General features: G+C 49.9%; 1 protein-coding gene across 2 annotated transcripts; it reads left to right on the forward strand.

Moving 5' to 3' along the window:
• The first annotated feature begins 79 nt into the window (after positions 1 to 79).
• SNRNP40 (small nuclear ribonucleoprotein U5 subunit 40) lies at positions 80 to 10,706 on the forward strand. Of its 2 annotated transcripts, XM_037381016.1 has the most exons (11): positions 80 to 306; positions 576 to 705; positions 1,222 to 1,315; positions 1,933 to 2,098; positions 2,594 to 2,716; positions 3,703 to 3,823; positions 4,565 to 4,647; positions 5,070 to 5,131; positions 8,090 to 8,325; positions 8,416 to 8,519; positions 10,258 to 10,706. In XM_037381016.1, the coding sequence occupies exons 1-10, from the start codon at positions 118 to 120 to the stop codon at positions 8,484 to 8,486; spliced, it is 1,275 nt and encodes a 424-aa protein (XP_037236913.1). In that variant the 5' UTR covers positions 80 to 117; the 3' UTR covers positions 8,487 to 8,519; positions 10,258 to 10,706. The 2 variants fall into 2 exon arrangements, with proteins under 2 accessions (XP_037236913.1, XP_037236914.1); XM_037381017.1 differs by lacking the exon at positions 8,090 to 8,325 and having other exon boundaries at positions 85 to 306.
• The last annotated feature ends 5,741 nt before the right edge of the window (positions 10,707 to 16,447 follow it).

A 16,447-nucleotide genomic window follows, 5' to 3' on the forward strand; every position in this document is an offset into this window, starting at 1 on the left:
CCGTGCGCCGGAAGTAAGGCGGAGAGGGGCGGGCTATCCGGCCGCGCTCTGCCACTGGCGCGGCAGGACGTGGCGCGGCCGGCCAATAGGGGAGTGGACGGGCGCGCGCGGCCGGCGATGATGATCGAGCAGCACAAGCGGAAAGTGCCGGGCGGCGGCCCCGGCCCCACTCCAGCTCCCGGTGCCGCCCCTGGCCCCGACCTCCCGCTTGTGCCCACTGCGGCCAAGCGGCCCCGCCATGAGCTGCCGGGTGCGCCGGGCGCGGGAGGCGGGGGGCAGCCTCCCCCCGGGGCCCTGCTGCAGGCGGTATGGCGGAGGGCAGGCCCGTGAGTGGCCAGCGGTGTTTGGGGAGGGGGGCAGGCCCGTGCGGGGCCGCCGGGGTTTGGGGAGGGGGAATGGCCCGTGAGGGGATGGCGGGGTTTGGGGAGGGGGGATGGCCCATAAGGGGATGGCGGGGGTGTGGGATGGCCCGTGGGGCAGGCTGTGGGAAGGCCTGTGGGCGGTTAGTGGGCCGGTCGTGCTTCAGGGTTGTGCCTTTTGGTCCCCTCACCCGGCTCTCCCGTTGCCTCTGGCAGGGCCCGCCACGCTGCTCGTCCCTGCAGGCCCCCATCATGCTGCTCTCGGGCCACGAAGGAGAGGTGTACTGCTGCAAGTTCCACCCCAACGGCAACACCCTTGCCTCCGCTGGCTTCGACAGGCTCATCTGTGAGTACCAGGCACTGCTGTCCCAGCCAGCGCTTTGCAGGGCGGCAGCTCATATGATTTCAGGCCATTGTGCTGTGATGGGTCCAGAGCATGAAGTGTGTTACCAGCAAGGGTGAAAGAAACTTTTTCCAGCTTCTTTGGCAGCTGTCACTGCCAGCTGGTTTAGGCCCTTCCTCAAGTGGGGCTGGTAACACACCTTGCTGGTCACAGAACTGTGTTTGCCCGTCCCTCATCGGTCTGCATTTGACTTCAGCAATGCAAACGCTAATGCTTTGGGTTGCAGAGGTGAAGATCATTACTTTTCTTAAGAAATTCACCTTGATATAAACCCAGAAATCAGTTCAAATCAACTGTCTGTCCTTCCAGAGCTCACATGATTTGCTCTTTATTGCTACATATCATCCTGGATTGGGGACAGTAGTGGTGATGGTACAATAGCTTGTTTTGCTGAATGCCCGGAGAGTGGCTCCATCCACAGCCTGTTCCTGTGCTTACCTGTCCCTTCCTTTCCCCCAGTGTTGTGGAATGTCTACGGGGACTGTGATAACTATGCCACCCTGAAGGGACATAGCGGGGCGGTTATGGAGCTGCACTATAACACAGACGGCAGGTAAGTGGTGTGCAGTTGTCTTTTGGCCTCAGGCCCAGCTCTTTCTGTAGGAAGGTGCTTTCTGCTGGCCAGAGTCCTGCAGAGTGTCTCATCGTTGCCCCTGGTTGGTCTGTGTATGGTGAATGCTCATAGTGTGGCTTTCCCAGATAAGGAGCAGTGCCTGCTTGAGCTTGCACCAAGGATCTGGAGTCACCTGTGACCCACAGTGCCCTTGATGTCATTCTTGAGGAACAGGGGGAAAGCTGGTGGCGGTCATATGGAAGACACTGGGGAAGGAAATAAAACAAGTGAGATATTTGTTAAATTAGAAGGCTGTTCTGCTATTGCAGCTGAGCTATTGCCACTGAGCTTTCCTTCCTGTCCTAGATAGTGTTCGAGGAGGTGGAAAACCAATCTATATGTATCTAGATGTGGGGGTTAATGTGAGTGCCTTGTGTAGCTGCCCCACTGTCAGTCAGCCTCCTCTGAAACACCGTCTTGGTGTATGGGAGAGATTCTTCTTCGTGGCACGTTTCCACTGAATGTGTCCAGCTTTGATCACAGAACTTGAGAATAAAAAAGGTGGGAGGGAGAAGTGCTTCCAAAATTGAGATCCTCACGGCAATTTTTCCTTGCAGTATGCTCTTCTCAGCATCCACAGACAAAACAGTGGCTGTGTGGGACAGTGAGACTGGAGAGAGAGTGAAAAGACTGAAGGGCCATACCTCATTCGTTAACTCCTGTTACCCAGCAAGACGTGGACCCCAGCTTGTCTGTACAGGCAGTGATGATGGAACAGTGAAGGTCAGTATATTTTCTAAGGAGATAGTCTGGAATGAGAGTAAGATAGGATCTCTGAAAGAATTTTTGGGGTCTTCCCATTTAAGTGGGCTGAATTCAGCCTTTCATTACTCTTATAATTTTATTATCTAATAACTTTGTAGAAATAAAAAATTTGAAATTAAATTTGACTGCTCTTTTTTTCTGTAATTATTTGGGAGGGGGGGTTAAGAAGATTAATCTGCTCATTTGTACTTTTTCTGCTGATGTGCATTAACAAAGCATGAGAAAGCTGAGCCATTACTGAAATTTTGCACCGTAGCCCCTTCTTCCCTCCCCTGCGTTCCTGTGCTCCAACAACACCAGACTTTTATTACGGTTTTTATAGACATCTCTTGAAATCTAAAAGAAGGAATTTCAGGAGAGCAGTCTGAGTCTCTGCCAAGTATCTGTGCAGCTTGTTATAATTTTGTCGTTAATATATTCATATACAACTTTTACAATTGCCATGTCTTTCAGCTGTGGGATATTAGGAAAAAAGCTGCCGTCCAGACGTTTCAGAACACATACCAGGTCTTGGCTGTAACTTTCAATGACACCAGTGATCAGATCATATCTGGAGGCATCGACAACGATATTAAGGTAGGCCGCCTGTGTCCTCGTCTGCTTTTCCAACTGTGCACACCTTTTCCATCCTGTCACATCTTCCATTGGTCAAGGACAAATGTGGAAGCCTGCTGGTTAATTTTACAGTCACAAGAACCACATGGACCCACAGTGTCCAACCTTGCTATTGATACAGGGCCAATAAACTGAGGGAGTTACTCTGGGGCTGTTTGCCATGTGACACCCTGGCCTGGACAGCCCTAGCATTCCTGGCCAGGCATCCCAGCACTGCTGTCACCCACTGGAGCCAATATGGTATGCTGGCTCTTCTGGCACCCTGTGCCTGTCCCAGAGGCTCTAGAGCTGTGTATGAGGTAAACTAAATAAAATGTGGTGTCACATCCACACTCTCTGCCCTCTGCTTCAGTTTGCAACTTATTTTGTCACCTGCTAGTGTGGAAAGTTCTTATTTGAGAGTGAGCTCAATGTTTCATTCAGCTGGTAACTTAGATTCTCCTGATACCTGTACGGTTCAGTCTGCCTTACTGTCCTAGCCTCAGGCTCCAGCCTTACCTATGCATGGGGAGCATGTGCTTATCAGAAAGCCATTGCTAAGTGTAGCCCTGACATGAGATCTGTTCAGACTGCCCCTCTTTGGGGAAGAACAGCATGAAATTTTGGGGACTGGACAACTGCTGCTCTGTGCCATCAGTCAGTGGAATTTGGGAGCTGGGGGAGCTATAGCCGGATAGAGAGGGATTCCTGCATGCATGGAGCTGCTGGCATTGTAACTTCTTGGTGGTTGAACACGTTCAGTTAGAAGTCTTCTAGGGGGTAAATTCCATTTTTCCTACAACACACATAAAATTTTAGCTTTGTATTTTAGCCATTCAGACCCCACCGACTGGAATCAAAAGCTGATGCCACAGCTGACTGATCAGTAGCCATGTGAAATGCTCTGGAAACAGCAGTTCCATCGGTCTTGGCTGTCTTTTTTTAAACCACAATGTTGTGTCTGAAAGGTGTGGGATCTTCGCCAGAACAAGCTCACTTACACGATGAGAGGACATGCGGACTCAGTGACAGGCCTCAGTCTGAGTTCAGAAGGCTCCTACCTGCTCTCCAATGCAATGGACAACACAGGTGCGTCCTACCTGGTGTGACAGCACAGCTGTCGGGCAGTACTCGGTTATGCTGGCTTTGCATGGCATTTAGGAAGGAACAAATTGATGTAGAAAAACAAAGAGCCAGAGGTAGGGATAGGCTGAAGAGAGCTTGGCTCCAGAGATAAAGCTTGAATTCTTTTTACACCAGTGATGGTCATGTCCTTTGCAGGGAGGGAGCAGCTGCATCAGAAGAGTTTGTCACATCTCCCAAATGGCAGTGAGGACACAAGCTATGGCACATGTTACTTGTACAGACAGTTGAATGCAGTCTTGGTCTGGCTTTTGTCAGGGCAGTTTGGCTGTTTCCCCACAGCAGGGAATGACAGCACAGTTTCCAAACTGCCTGTCTCCTGTGTGAGGTTGCTCAGCAAAGCTGAGCTGATTAGAATCGTGGTCACAGAGTGTGTTAGAATAAAGCAAATGCTCATGTAAGGAGATGGTCGTTTGTTTGTATAGTAGTTTTGGATTTTCCCCCTCCTGTTGGCAGTGGTCTTGATGTATGTATAAATTTCTGCATATGACCTTTCAAATCAAAGCTTTCTGCAGGGAAAGCTGCTGGTTTCCTTTTGCTTGGAAACCTAGGCATGAAGAGACAAGGAGCATGACCAGGTCTTTGCTCATTAGCAACATGTCTTGGGAAAAGGAATGTTTCCAGAATCTGACCTTGCCCCCATGCCTCTGCCGTCTTCAACTAATTACTGTGAGCTCTCTGTTGCAGTCCGCATCTGGGATGTGCGACCGTTTGCCCCTAAAGAAAGATGTGTAAAGATTTTCCAGGGGAACGTACATAATTTTGAAAAGGTGAGTGTACTGTAGACCAAAACATGATTGTTGTAAAATGCTGCTGCTATTAACTTTTCTGTAAATTGTTTTTAAATCCAAGTCTAAACCAGAAAGGCTTTAATAAGAACTCAAAGAAAGATGAATGCACAAAGTGGGATTCCAATTAAAGCCACAATAACAACATTTCTTTGCTCGGTTCAGCTATAATTAGCTGTAAATTAAGTATTTTCTACATTTACTATCTACTTTGTGTAAAATAACAAGGCACTGGATGTTTCCAGCAATAAAATAAAATCTGTAATTACCATCTCATTTTCTGAAGGGAGATCATTAAAGTGGTGCTTGTGATATTTAAAGTCTCATGGTGATTTTAATTCAAGAGAAAGGGGAAAACTAAATCTTCCTTTGGAAATAGATCTGTGCACGTTCTTTTATTTTAGAATCTTCTGAGGTGCTCTTGGTCCCCAGATGGGAGTAAAATTGCAGGGGGATCGGCTGACAGGTGAGTTGCCACTGCGTTCCTGATACTATGAATCCATAACCATTTTGCAGGCACTCCTGGAATGAGTTAGATCATAATCTGAAGACTCAGAGTTGTGCATAGAGGTGTGAAGACCCAAACAACCCTCTGCTGTAGTCTTCTGTGAGCATTATCTTCCCTGATTACAATAGCAGCCATTTATATTGCCTTAGTGACAGTGGAGGAGCACCATATAGTTGTAAAATTTTCTTATTGTCAAGAGCTGCCTAGAGATCTACATTACTGCTGATGTTCAACACGAGATCTAAATCCAGGACCAGCATATGACAGGAACATGGTATTCAGTGGACTAGGTCCCTTGTGGTCATACTGGCAGATGCTTGTGAGAGTCTTTGCGATGCAGGGAGTCTGGGGAAGTGTGTGTAGTGTGGGGGTTATACTGATAATGGCCACAAATACCAGTTAAATGGCTGTGTGGTGGCTTGCAGGAGGCACCAGTGGTGTTCAAGGATCATTCTTAATCTTTACTTAATTAATGAGTAAGAAGCAATAAAGATCTGACTAAATTAGTGCATACTGGACTTTTAAATGAGGTATTGTATAAACTAAGGCAACTGAGGAGCAAACTGGGTGGAGGGAGGAAGCTGGCAGAGGTCTGTGCCAGACACTGAAGGTCACCATGAAGGATACCAACCTCTGCTGGAGCAAATCCAGATGCCCCTTAGTGACATTGAGACAGAAATTCCTGCAGGCCAGAGTCCAGGGCATGGTGCAGTAGTAATCAGCAAATTAATGAGTTTCTGATGGAGGATAGGGAGAACTTTAGCTCCCACTGTCCAGATATAGTGGGGCCAGCTGTCACAGCAAGCGACTGAGATGTGACTCTCCTTCACAATCTTGCTGGGCAGAAGCGGCGGTGCACGTGGTGGAGGAATGCCTGCGTGTTAGCCTGCCGAAGCTGTGGCTGATCTGTTCAGCAGTGAAGTGTGGCTGGACGTCTTAGGCCATTAGGTTAGTTCTGCAGATGGTGATGTAGCTCTGTGGCCTGACAGCAGCTTTGTTGTGATATTCGTGTGGAAGAGCATGCAGCCAGGTACCGGGGCAGGTTAGACAGGGCAGCTCAAATCTTGTCTTTATCTCTGAGCTTTTAATATTTTTTCTTTTTTGAGAAGGAGTATCTGTTGGGAAAGCACAGCAAGATTAAACAAGTGTTTAATTTGTCTGAGTACAAAATACTGATTACTCTCTCCTTCTGCATTACATGGAGTGCATGTGTATGTTGGAGGGACAGTTACCTGAATATTTTTTTTGCTGTTGAGCCCTTCAGAAGGGTTATAGTAAAACTAACTACTTAAAGTGCTCGCCTGCTTTGCAATGCCAAATTAAAAACATGACAGCAGAGTGCTTTGAGAAAGCATTTGCTACAGTTCTTGCATTCTATATAAAATAGTTGTTCTTGAAGAAATGCTGCTTTAAGTAACAAACATGACTTCACGTGCAGGCTTGAATTTTCTCCTGTGTGTATCAAGAAATTAAGTCAAAGAATAGTACCAGCCTAAAACCGAATGCTCCTACCAAAATGGATCTGCCCTGCGTTGGTATCTAGTGTCCTTTCTGTCTAGCCAGCGTTATAAATGATTCACTGCTTTTTTGGGGGGAAGAGAAGTTCAGTTCTATTTCAACTAAAAGGCAGGCTAGTTGTACAAGCAAGTCTTTTTCTTCGTCTGGTCTGCAAAGCCCTGACAAATGGAAAGGAACAGGTGAAACTGAGGAACCTGTTGTGGGTAGCATTGCATAAGCCTGAAACAGTCTGGCCATGGTATTCAGAGCTTGGGCTGCTTGTGGGGCTGATGAAAGTGCTAATGATCCTTATCATGTTTGAATTCATGCAGGCAAGACGTAGGGATGCACACTGGACATTTGCAGTGACCTTCCTTTGGAGGAGTGTGATGCAGTAGATTGATTTTACATGTGTTTTACGGACTGTCCCCTGTGCCCTCACCCTCTACAGTCCCCTGTAAATAGCTGTAGTGATGCCCATGGGGCATACAGGCAGCAGAGCTGCCCTTCCTGCCAAACCCAGCCAATTACTGCCCTGCTGCTTCTCTTTTTTGCCCCAGCAGATTACGTTTTAGCTGCCAGTCACTTCACTAAAGAGCAAAATGAGACGACTGAGTGAGTGTAGCCCAGAACTGGCAGCTTTCCCCAGCCACAGATATTTTTGCAGAGCTGTGAACCTTGTAACAAATGCCGTTTCATGTGACCAGGCCTTTGTGTTTGGGAGGGAGAGATGCAGTGTTCCTGTGCAGGTGGGGTGCAGCATCACCTTGCCTGGGTTGTAGGATGTTGCTCAGGGCTCTTCTTGTTTAGATGTATTAAAAAATATCCCACTCACTCCTATGGATGATTACCATAACTGGGATCAGAGCATCACTCTGCTTCCCATTGGATCTTGTGTGCAGCCACCGCACCATGCAGGTATCTGTCAACACCCATGAGGGGCAAGCAGTGATCTCAGGTACAGGGTGATTTACAGCAAGGCACCATTTCCCCCACTCTCTGAAGCCATTTATAAGAGTAATTGGGGGGCTGATCTGTGCCTGGTGCCAGCGGTTTCTTTCTGACCTGCCTGAAGGATCCCGGTGACTTCAGCCAAGGTGCGGTGCTCAGGCAGGACCTGGTCAGCGCTGTGAGCTTGTGGCGAGGACTGCAGGAGGTTAATGAAAGGGCTCAGCACAATCTGATCGGCCCTCTAATAAACACTGGGAAGTGAATCATGACTTTAATGGTGCAGCAGGAAGAAATCCAGATATAAAACTTGGCTATGGGGGATGACACCATAGCAGGGGCTGAGGGAGCGCCTGGGCTCCTCACTCCTTGTCAGCCCAAACCAAGGGTGACCGCTGGGCTTGCAGGCAGGTGTTTGTAAGGGTGAGAACCCTCCTCCCCAATCCCAATGCTAATTTTCTGCCTTAGCAGCAATGTTGCTGCTGCATTGAGAATCTCTACAGCCTCATGCTTTCAAATCCAGCTCTGTGCCATGAGGGGTGAAATGGAGCTGCTGTACTGTGACAGTCGTGAGGTTTTTGACATGAATCGACGTGTTGACTCCTACCTGCTCAGACCTCTGCTCTTCTGGATTTGGCAGTGCAGTATTTTGCTCCTGAGAAGCTCCTTGTTTATCCACACTAAGTGCTGCATCTGTTTCAGCCCAGGTGATGAACTGCTGCAAGAATAAACTGTTGCTGCAAGGGGCAGCTGCTTTCCTTTATCAAATGCGTGCACTCACAATGGCTCTCTTGTAGGTTTGTCTATGTTTGGGACACCACATCCAGGAGGATTTTGTACAAGCTGCCAGGCCACGCTGGGTCGGTGAATGAACTGGCTTTCCATCCAGAGGAACCCATTAGTAAGTCCTCCCCACCTCAAGTCAGCAGGGGAAATAGTTTCAGGGCTGGCTGAACTGCTGATCCTCTGGAAAACTGTCCCAAAATTGCCTGTGGCCCAGAGCCCCAAGTATCAGACAAATTTAGGGGAAGCAGACTCCTGCTTGCTCCTCTCCCGTAGGTAGGAGTAGGGCTGGGTGTGCCCTGGGGTCCTAGGCTGAGTGTGGGGGCTCTGCCTGGAGGGGTGCACCCATACAGCAGCAGGGTGGCTGGTGTTCTGGGCTGGTGGTTACCTGTGGGTGGCTGTGAGTCATGGCTTGGCTGCTTGCTGCCTAGGGCTTGTCCAGACTTCCCAAGGGCCATGCAAAAAGGTTTTGAGGTACCTGGGTTTGGATGCCAGGGATATAACCATACATTTGGTGATCGCATGAGGACAGTGATCACCTGGGAACATGTCTCCAGCTTGGGGTCTCTTAGCTTACCCAAAAGCCACAGGAGGCAAAGAAGGCTCTTTGTGCAGCAGGTTTTGTCCCCATTCTAGAGGTGTCTGGCACATGGCACCACATATCAGCACTGAGTGAGACAATGCTCATGGTGGCTTTTTCAGAATGGTTTTAACCACCATGCATTAACTGAGCCCAAATTCCACATCAGTTTCTTGGTGCAACATGTGGCCCAGGCAGGACTGCAGGGTGCTGTTTGTTTCTATGGAAACACTTGCACCATCAGCCAGGTCACTGCATTGCTCCGGTCAAAAATTAACAAGTCAACCCCAAAGTGAAGCCAAGAGCTTGGTTGTGCTGAGGATGACAGTCTGTGCAGCAGAGCAGTGAGTTATGGGTTTGTTCCTTGGTTATTCATTGCCCTGTCTTCAGATTGGAGACTGTGCTGGAAGTGCAGCATGATCTCTCCTCTCTGATTTGGAGCAGATTGTTTGCAGTTGTACTCCGCTGAATTCCAATTTGTGAATCAATCACTCAGCTTAAAATAAAAATTAAAAACCTATTCAGGCATTGCATGGGAGTTATGCAATTGATTTCTATTAACATCTGGGAATGTTAGTCTTGTAAATCACTGTGCCCGCACTGCTATACTCGTCTGCACAGGAGTGCACAGGGAGCCAGAACAGCGAGTTGACAGACACTAGTCTGCAAGTTTATATAGAAATCCCCCAAATCTCTCCTGGACTCAAATGAAACCATTGTCAGTGTCAAGAGCTGCACTTCTGGGTCTTTCTTTTGATGCTTATGTCTTGAATCGCCTACAGAGCCTTTTCTGGTTCAGTGGTGTGTTGTAGTTGGGTGCCAGCTGCATTTCGCTTGTTCTGATAAAATAATAAAGTCTTGACAAGGCTTTCCTGGCCAGCCTGTGCCCTCTAGCGGCATGCAGTCCTGGCAGCAGTGCCCAGTTTGCAATCTGAACACTTCTTGCAATGAAAATAACTCTTCAGAATGCTTGAGAGCGTTAACAGCATGTTTATACGCCTCACTTTACCATTTTAATGCTTAGACATTACAGGCAGTATGCTGTTATGCCTGCCTTGGGACAGGGGAATGGCAGCCACGATGCACAGCGTGTGATTAGGTGTCAGAGTAGTAATTTCATGAAGTGTTTTTGGGGAGCAAATGAAATTTGGCTTTCTAGATCACTTACAGCAAGTAAAATGAGAAGTTCCATTCAAATGATGTGTCGTTAGTGGAAGTCTCAAACTGTTGTGTTTAATTTTCATATTCCTCCCTTCCTCCTGTCTCCCTCCCTCAGTACTCTCCGCATCCAGCGACAAAAGACTGTATATGGGGGAGATCCAGTAAAGCTGACAAGGAGATGATAGGATTCGTGCCCTCACGATCCTTGGTTTACAGAAGTCAATTGACTTGCTTCTCATCGGTGCCAGCCCCCCTCATGCTTGTGGCATTGGGAAAATGTTGAAGCAGCTTGATGTGACAAGCTGCCCTCTCACAGGCTGTAATGTCTGCATGGTCTCACTGTACAGCTTTTTTCCACCACCACCCTTCTTTGGGGTGGAAGGAAAATTTGGAATTGAAAGGAACTTGGTTTTGGCTGTACTACCAACTATTAAACCCTTACCCAGATCACATGAAATTGGTAACGTTTGTTTAAAGTCCACACGTGGCTTGTATATTCCCTGTCTGCTTTCTTTTCTTGTTTTTTATATGGTCAAAACTGAAATAGATAGCTTTTTACAAGAACTGTGTGGTTGGCTTTTATTGTTCTGGTTTATTTTTCTATTGTACAATTCTCAATCAAGGACCTCGCTGGTATATAACCTGAGGAAACCATAGACGTTACCTTCATAGAATCACAGAAGGGTTTGGGTTGGAAGGGACCTTAAAGACCGTCTAGTTCCAGCCCCCTGCCCCGGGCAGGGACACCTCCAGCCAGCCCATGTTGCTCCCAGCCCCGTCCAACCTGGCTTGGGCACTGCCAGGGATGGGGCAGCCACAGCTGCTGTGGGCAGCCTGTGCCAGTGCCTGACCACCCTCACAGGCAAGGATTTATCCTAGTATCTCATCTAAATCTCCCCTCTTCCAGCTTAAAGCCATTCCTCCTTGTCCTATGGCTACATGCCCTTGCCCAAAGCCTTTCTCCAGCTTTCCTGTCAGCCCCTTTAGGTTCTGGAAGCTGCTCTAAGGTCTCCCTGGAGCCTTCCCTTCTCCTGAACAGCCCCCACTCTCTCAGCCTGTCTGTACAGCAGAGGTGCTCCAGCCCCTGGTCATCTTCGCGGCCTCCTCTAGACTCACTCCAACAGGTCCGTGTCCTCATGTTGGGGACCCCAGAGCTGGATGCAGCACTAGTTGGTGCGGTCTCACCAGAGCCAAGTAGAGGGGGACAGTCACCTCCCTCGACCTGCTGGCCATGCTGCTGGTGATGCAGCCAAGACTACAATTGGCTTTCTGGGCTGTGAGTGCACATTTGAGCTTCCCATCCACCAGCACCCCTCAGTCCTCCTCAGGGCTGCTCCCAATCCATTCTCCACCCAGCCTGTACTCGTGCTTGGGATTGCCCCCACCCACGTGCAGGGCCCTGCACTTGGCCTTGGAACTTCATGAGGTTTGCACAGACTGGCATCTAGAGCCATCATCCCTGGATGGCATCCCTCCCCTCCTGCATGTCGGCTGCACCACACAGCTTGGTGTCATTGGCAAACTTGCTGAGGGCGCGCTCAATCCTGCTGTCCGTGTCACCGACAAAAGTGTTAAACAGCGCTGGCCCCAATACAGACCCCTGAGGAAGGGCACTCATCTTCAGAAGAGCAGCTTTATTTTTTGTTGATGGCAATAAAAATGACCACACTTAAAGTAATTGTTGGGCTACTGCTGAATCCTATTTTCATGTTTTGAGTAAAATCCAGCCTTCTGTTACAAACTTTGCTAAAAACTCCCTTCTGTAAGCAGAGTGAGTTTTCTGTGGCAGGCACGGTGCTCTCGGTGCTCAGCAGTAGGGGAACAGGCCTGGTGGCAGGTCCTCGAGCAGGTTAGATCCGTCCTTCATATACCTCTGGCTGAGTGCTGGGATCCCACAAGGGTGCCTGCACCCTGCCTCAGCTTTGGGGGGACCTCAGCTTCTGTTAGGTCTTGCCCTCTAGCCATGGTCCCTCCGCCTGGCTGACGCTGCTGCACCCCAGCCCTGGGGTTTAGGCCGGGCGGGAACAGTCCGCACTGGCTTTTTTGGTTAAGGCTGAAACCGGCATCAAGCCCTTGACTCAGAGCTGAGCCTCAGCACATCTGTGTGAGAACATACAAGGAGGGGTTCCCGTGCCATGAGCTGTTGTCTGATGTTAATTAACATGCCATGAGGAGCACATGTGGCATTTCTCTTCTGACAGTGTCCACCTCAGTTTTCATCCTTTTTTCCTCCCCATTTCTTCCCCTCATTTGCTGCCTTGGCTCAGGTTGTATCAGGCGTTTGTCACCTCACTGCCTTTCTGCCCCATCCCAGAGGGGCCTTCTTGAGGGCTGCAGTTCAGCTGGGACAGCGGCCATGTTATGCTCCCACCCCAGCAGCACCATGCCATAGGACTGTCCTGCACAGTCTTGGCAGCATTTGACCAGGACAAATCTGCTGCAGCCACCAGGTATTTCAGAGCTGGGAAATTGGTGCAATTTTGTGCAGTGAAAAGGGAAGGATTGTGGGGTCCCCCTGAGAACGTTTCTTGTCCTCATTTCCCTGCTGTAGGCAGAAGAGAAAAACTGGAGGATGCCACTCCTGGGGCCAAAACAGACACATCAGCTTTTAAGGAGGCAGGGAAATTGGTTGCGTGTTCCCCGGGAGGCAAGATGTCTCCTGGGCATGTAGTGTGTGGCATTGTCCCTGGTCCCTGTCACCTGGGATGGTTCCTGTCCCAGTGCTATGTCCTTCGGTCAGCAGTTGGCTGCAGGCTGCCCCATCCCTCAGGGACATACAACCTTACTCACCACAGTTGTTTCTCTTTGAAGCCCTTGGAGCTGGAGCAGAGCTGGTCTCTGCTCCAGGTTCCTAAATCATCACAGTCTGAGTGACTTTGGGTGCAAGAAGGGGTGAACTGGAGAGCACGGATGGGTTTAAATCTTGGGGAAACCATTGACCCCAAATGAGCTTCCTACACTGACCCTCTTCATCCATGGGGTGATGGATTCAAGGGTCAGATCTGAATGCTGAGATTCAGCAGAGCTCCAAGTTCAAATCCAGGGAAGATCAGCTTCACGGGAAGCGGGTCTGGTCCGTCGGCTGCTGACATCCACCTCCTGTCATTCCCCAACTCCCAGCAGGAGCAGCAGGAACGGCCGCTGCAGCCCTGGGACTCTGTGGTTATCCCTGTGCCACTGCCCTCGATGGCGTCTGTCCCTGTGGGGGGAACCGTGCACGGCTGGAGCTGGGTGGCGATGGCGCAGGCATGGGAAGGCCCATCATCGCCAGATCACGGCAAATGAATGTATCTGCACACAAACAAATCACCCTTCGCTGAAGAGGCAGGTGGAGGGAGCTGAAGGTAGGGTAAAGATTTATTTTTAACTCTGCAGAGTATTCAATAACATGCCCTGAAACACATGTAGGTGAGAGCTGGGACTCCAGCCAGGAGGGCACAACAGGGGACCGACCTCCCCGGACCCACCCGAGCTGCAGCCCTGGACCCAGGGACCCACACCGCGCCTCCATCCTCTCACTGAGGGCTGTTGGGCAAGGAGGGTGCCAACACATGGATTTAGTGCTTATTTAGACCTTGTCACAGTCCTCGAGGGTTTATGGTTCTATTTGAATATATGCCCAGGTGTCAGAGGGAAGAGTGACTCCTGAGGCTGAGCCCACAGTGCCAGGATGATAACCCTGCAGTTCACTGAATCTTGCTTGTTTAAAAGAATTAAAAAAGGGTTAGTTTATTTTGTTTTCCTAATTCCCAACACAGGAACCTGCAGGGAAGTGCAGGAGGGGCACCTCTCTCCCCCTGGCCTGAGTCCTGGAGGGTTTTGTTGGGCAGCGGTTGCTGTGCCTGGGGGTCCTGCAGAGCCACAGGGTCCCATGCAGGATGCTCAGCAGTTAGCAGCTTCCAGCAGTGGGGGCTGGATGGATCTGCATCCACCCGGGGCAAGCAGGTGTCACCCCTTCTGCCCCCAGACACCCGTCCATCACAATGGCATGGATGCCTGTGGAGCCATGACCCAGATCAGGGAAATGATCCGGATTAATGCTAAATCCCCCAGCCCTGAGGAAGCAGCCGGGCAGATCGAGCCAGGCCCACGTGGGGCAGACGATTGGTTTGCTCTGAGTGCATCTCCATGCTGCATGCATTGCTGCCACCTGAGCACTGGCAAATTCACGGCAGCAGTGAGCCCCCAGCCCAGCTTCCCAGGCAGGTCCTTGTGCCCGCCCCAGCGCTGTAAGACAAATCTCTGTTCCCCAGCGCCAGGGAACTTGTGGATCAAATAAACATTCTGTGCCAAGTGGAGGGTGAGGAGGGAAACACAGACAGGGGCAGCTCTGAGTTACCGCTGCCAATTACTGTCTGCAATTAAGGCTGGATCAATACCCACCCCGCTGCGTTGGTGATAGATCAGACCATGTGCCAACATCCCAGCCCCTGGGGAGAGCTGAAAGCTCATTTAGGAGAATCACCTACCTGCTGCTAATAGGATGTAGAAGAATGAAGCTGGGTTGGCTTCAGGGGCGTTGGCTGATGTAGATAAGGTGCAGGTGTGGCTGGTTCTGTTAAGTGGTTGAGAGCCAATAAAGAGAGAAGCCGAGGAAGAAGCAAGAGAGGAGAGAGTGGGTCCTGGGTGAGATGGCAGTAGAGGGACTGGCATGAAGAGTGTGCTGGTATGAGATGGTAACAGACCTTGTTGCAGTTTGGTAGTCTGGAGAGTCCTGCAACAATAGGATGCCTGTTCAGTGGATTGTAGCTCTAGGACCATCGGGATGATTTATGGATTTAATGCAATTTGCTATTGGGGTGGTACTTGGAGCTCAGCAGGTCTAATGCTGTGCAGAGCCCCACTGGGCATCAGTGAGCACAGCCGGCTCTCTGACACGATCTCCTGGGCTCACACTTCCCCTGCACTTGCTGCCAGGCCATGGGGACTGCCGGGAGAGCCAGGCACTCACCATGAAGGGCTGGCACCCACTGAGGGGAGCTGGCACTTGCAGCAGGGCTGGCTGCCACAAGACTGTTGCAAATGCTGTACAAAGTGAGTACTGCAAGACTGCACCCTGCTTGTATGTGCATGTACATACATGCACACTCAAGAACACACATGCATGTGTGTGCATACACAAGCCTATGCACACATGCACATACATGTACCCACACACCCCCTCACTGACACTGCCAGGGCCAGCACTGCCACCAGGCTGCGGGGACAGGGCGATGTCTGTGCTGGGCAGCAGAGCACCCATGGGGATCTGGGGCGGGGCAGCCCCAGGGGCTGGCTACCCCCCAGCTCCTGGCTGCTGCCAGCTGCACCCGGGTGAGCACGGGCCTGTTTTGGCTCCTGTCCCATGCTAGAGCTGTGCCAGCTCTGGGGCATCGCAGCAGCAAACCGTTAAAGGCATAATCTGAGTGCAGAGAAAATTGTTTTCTTAAACAGGTTTATTCCTCCAAGGGAGGTATTTGCTTGAGAGATTTCCACTATAAATTAAATCTTTCCCAGGATGCAGATAAACGGCCTGTGTGTGCGCTAGAGCTGCTTTGGCAGGGGGGCTGCCAGCTGCTTCCCAGCCTTTTGGTGCAGACTGGAGGTCTGGCAGTGATCCCCTGACATGTCCTATGTGGCTGTCCCTATCATCATCCCCATCCTGGTCCTTGATCATTTGGCAATTCCAGCATTAGCAAGTGATCCCAGCCTGGTGCAGATGTGGTACCCAGAGCACCTCAGCATGGTGTGGAGGGCCAGATCCTGCTCTGGGTGCTGGTAATCCCCGTGCTGGGCGCAACAGGGGCATCACCGGGAGGCCCCAGCTCAGCCAAGGGCAGCCCTGCCCTGCTACAACCCTCTAATTACCTCCCTGTCCTTCCTCCAGCACTTTTCCCACCTTTTCCCACTGCTGCTCCAAAGCTTCTAATGGATTTTGATAGTTACAATAAGCAAGTGATAATTTCTAAAAGAATGGAAAACAATTATTTGCTCTGTTGGGGGATTAGGTGATATTTAGTCTCTATTTAATGGAAAACTAATTAAATTACATGAGCGAGTGAATAGAAATTTTTTGTTAATTATGAATTTTGTGAGCTACAAAGGCTAAATGATGATGGATTCTGTAATCTGCCATACTTTTCGCTAGACACAGAGATAAGATGACAACTGAGAAAGAATGGCGTGAACGCATTTTAATTTCTATATAGATTCAATAATAACAGCCAGCTGAAGAATGATCCATTAACAGTGATCTGTGGGAGCTGACATTGATTGGCAGGCTGATGGCTAATTATGTTAAAATTGGGGATAAGTTGATTAAATAG

Source organism: Falco rusticolus, chromosome 3, assembly GCF_015220075.1.
Source record: "Falco rusticolus isolate bFalRus1 chromosome 3, bFalRus1.pri, whole genome shotgun sequence".
NCBI lineage: Eukaryota > Metazoa > Chordata > Aves > Falconiformes > Falconidae > Falco > Falco rusticolus.

Coding starts and splice junctions, on each gene's coding strand:
- SNRNP40 (XM_037381016.1), top strand. CDS start 118: ATGATGATCGAGCAGCACAAGCGGAAAGTGCCGGGCGGCGGCCCCGGC. Junction 706..1,221: donor TGGCTTCGACAGGCTCATCT/GTGAGTACCAGG, acceptor CCTTTCCCCCAG/TGTTGTGGAATGTCTACGGG. Junction 5,132..8,089: donor GCAGGGGGATCGGCTGACAG/GTGAGTTGCCAC, acceptor CTGCCTTAGCAG/CAATGTTGCTGCTGCATTGA.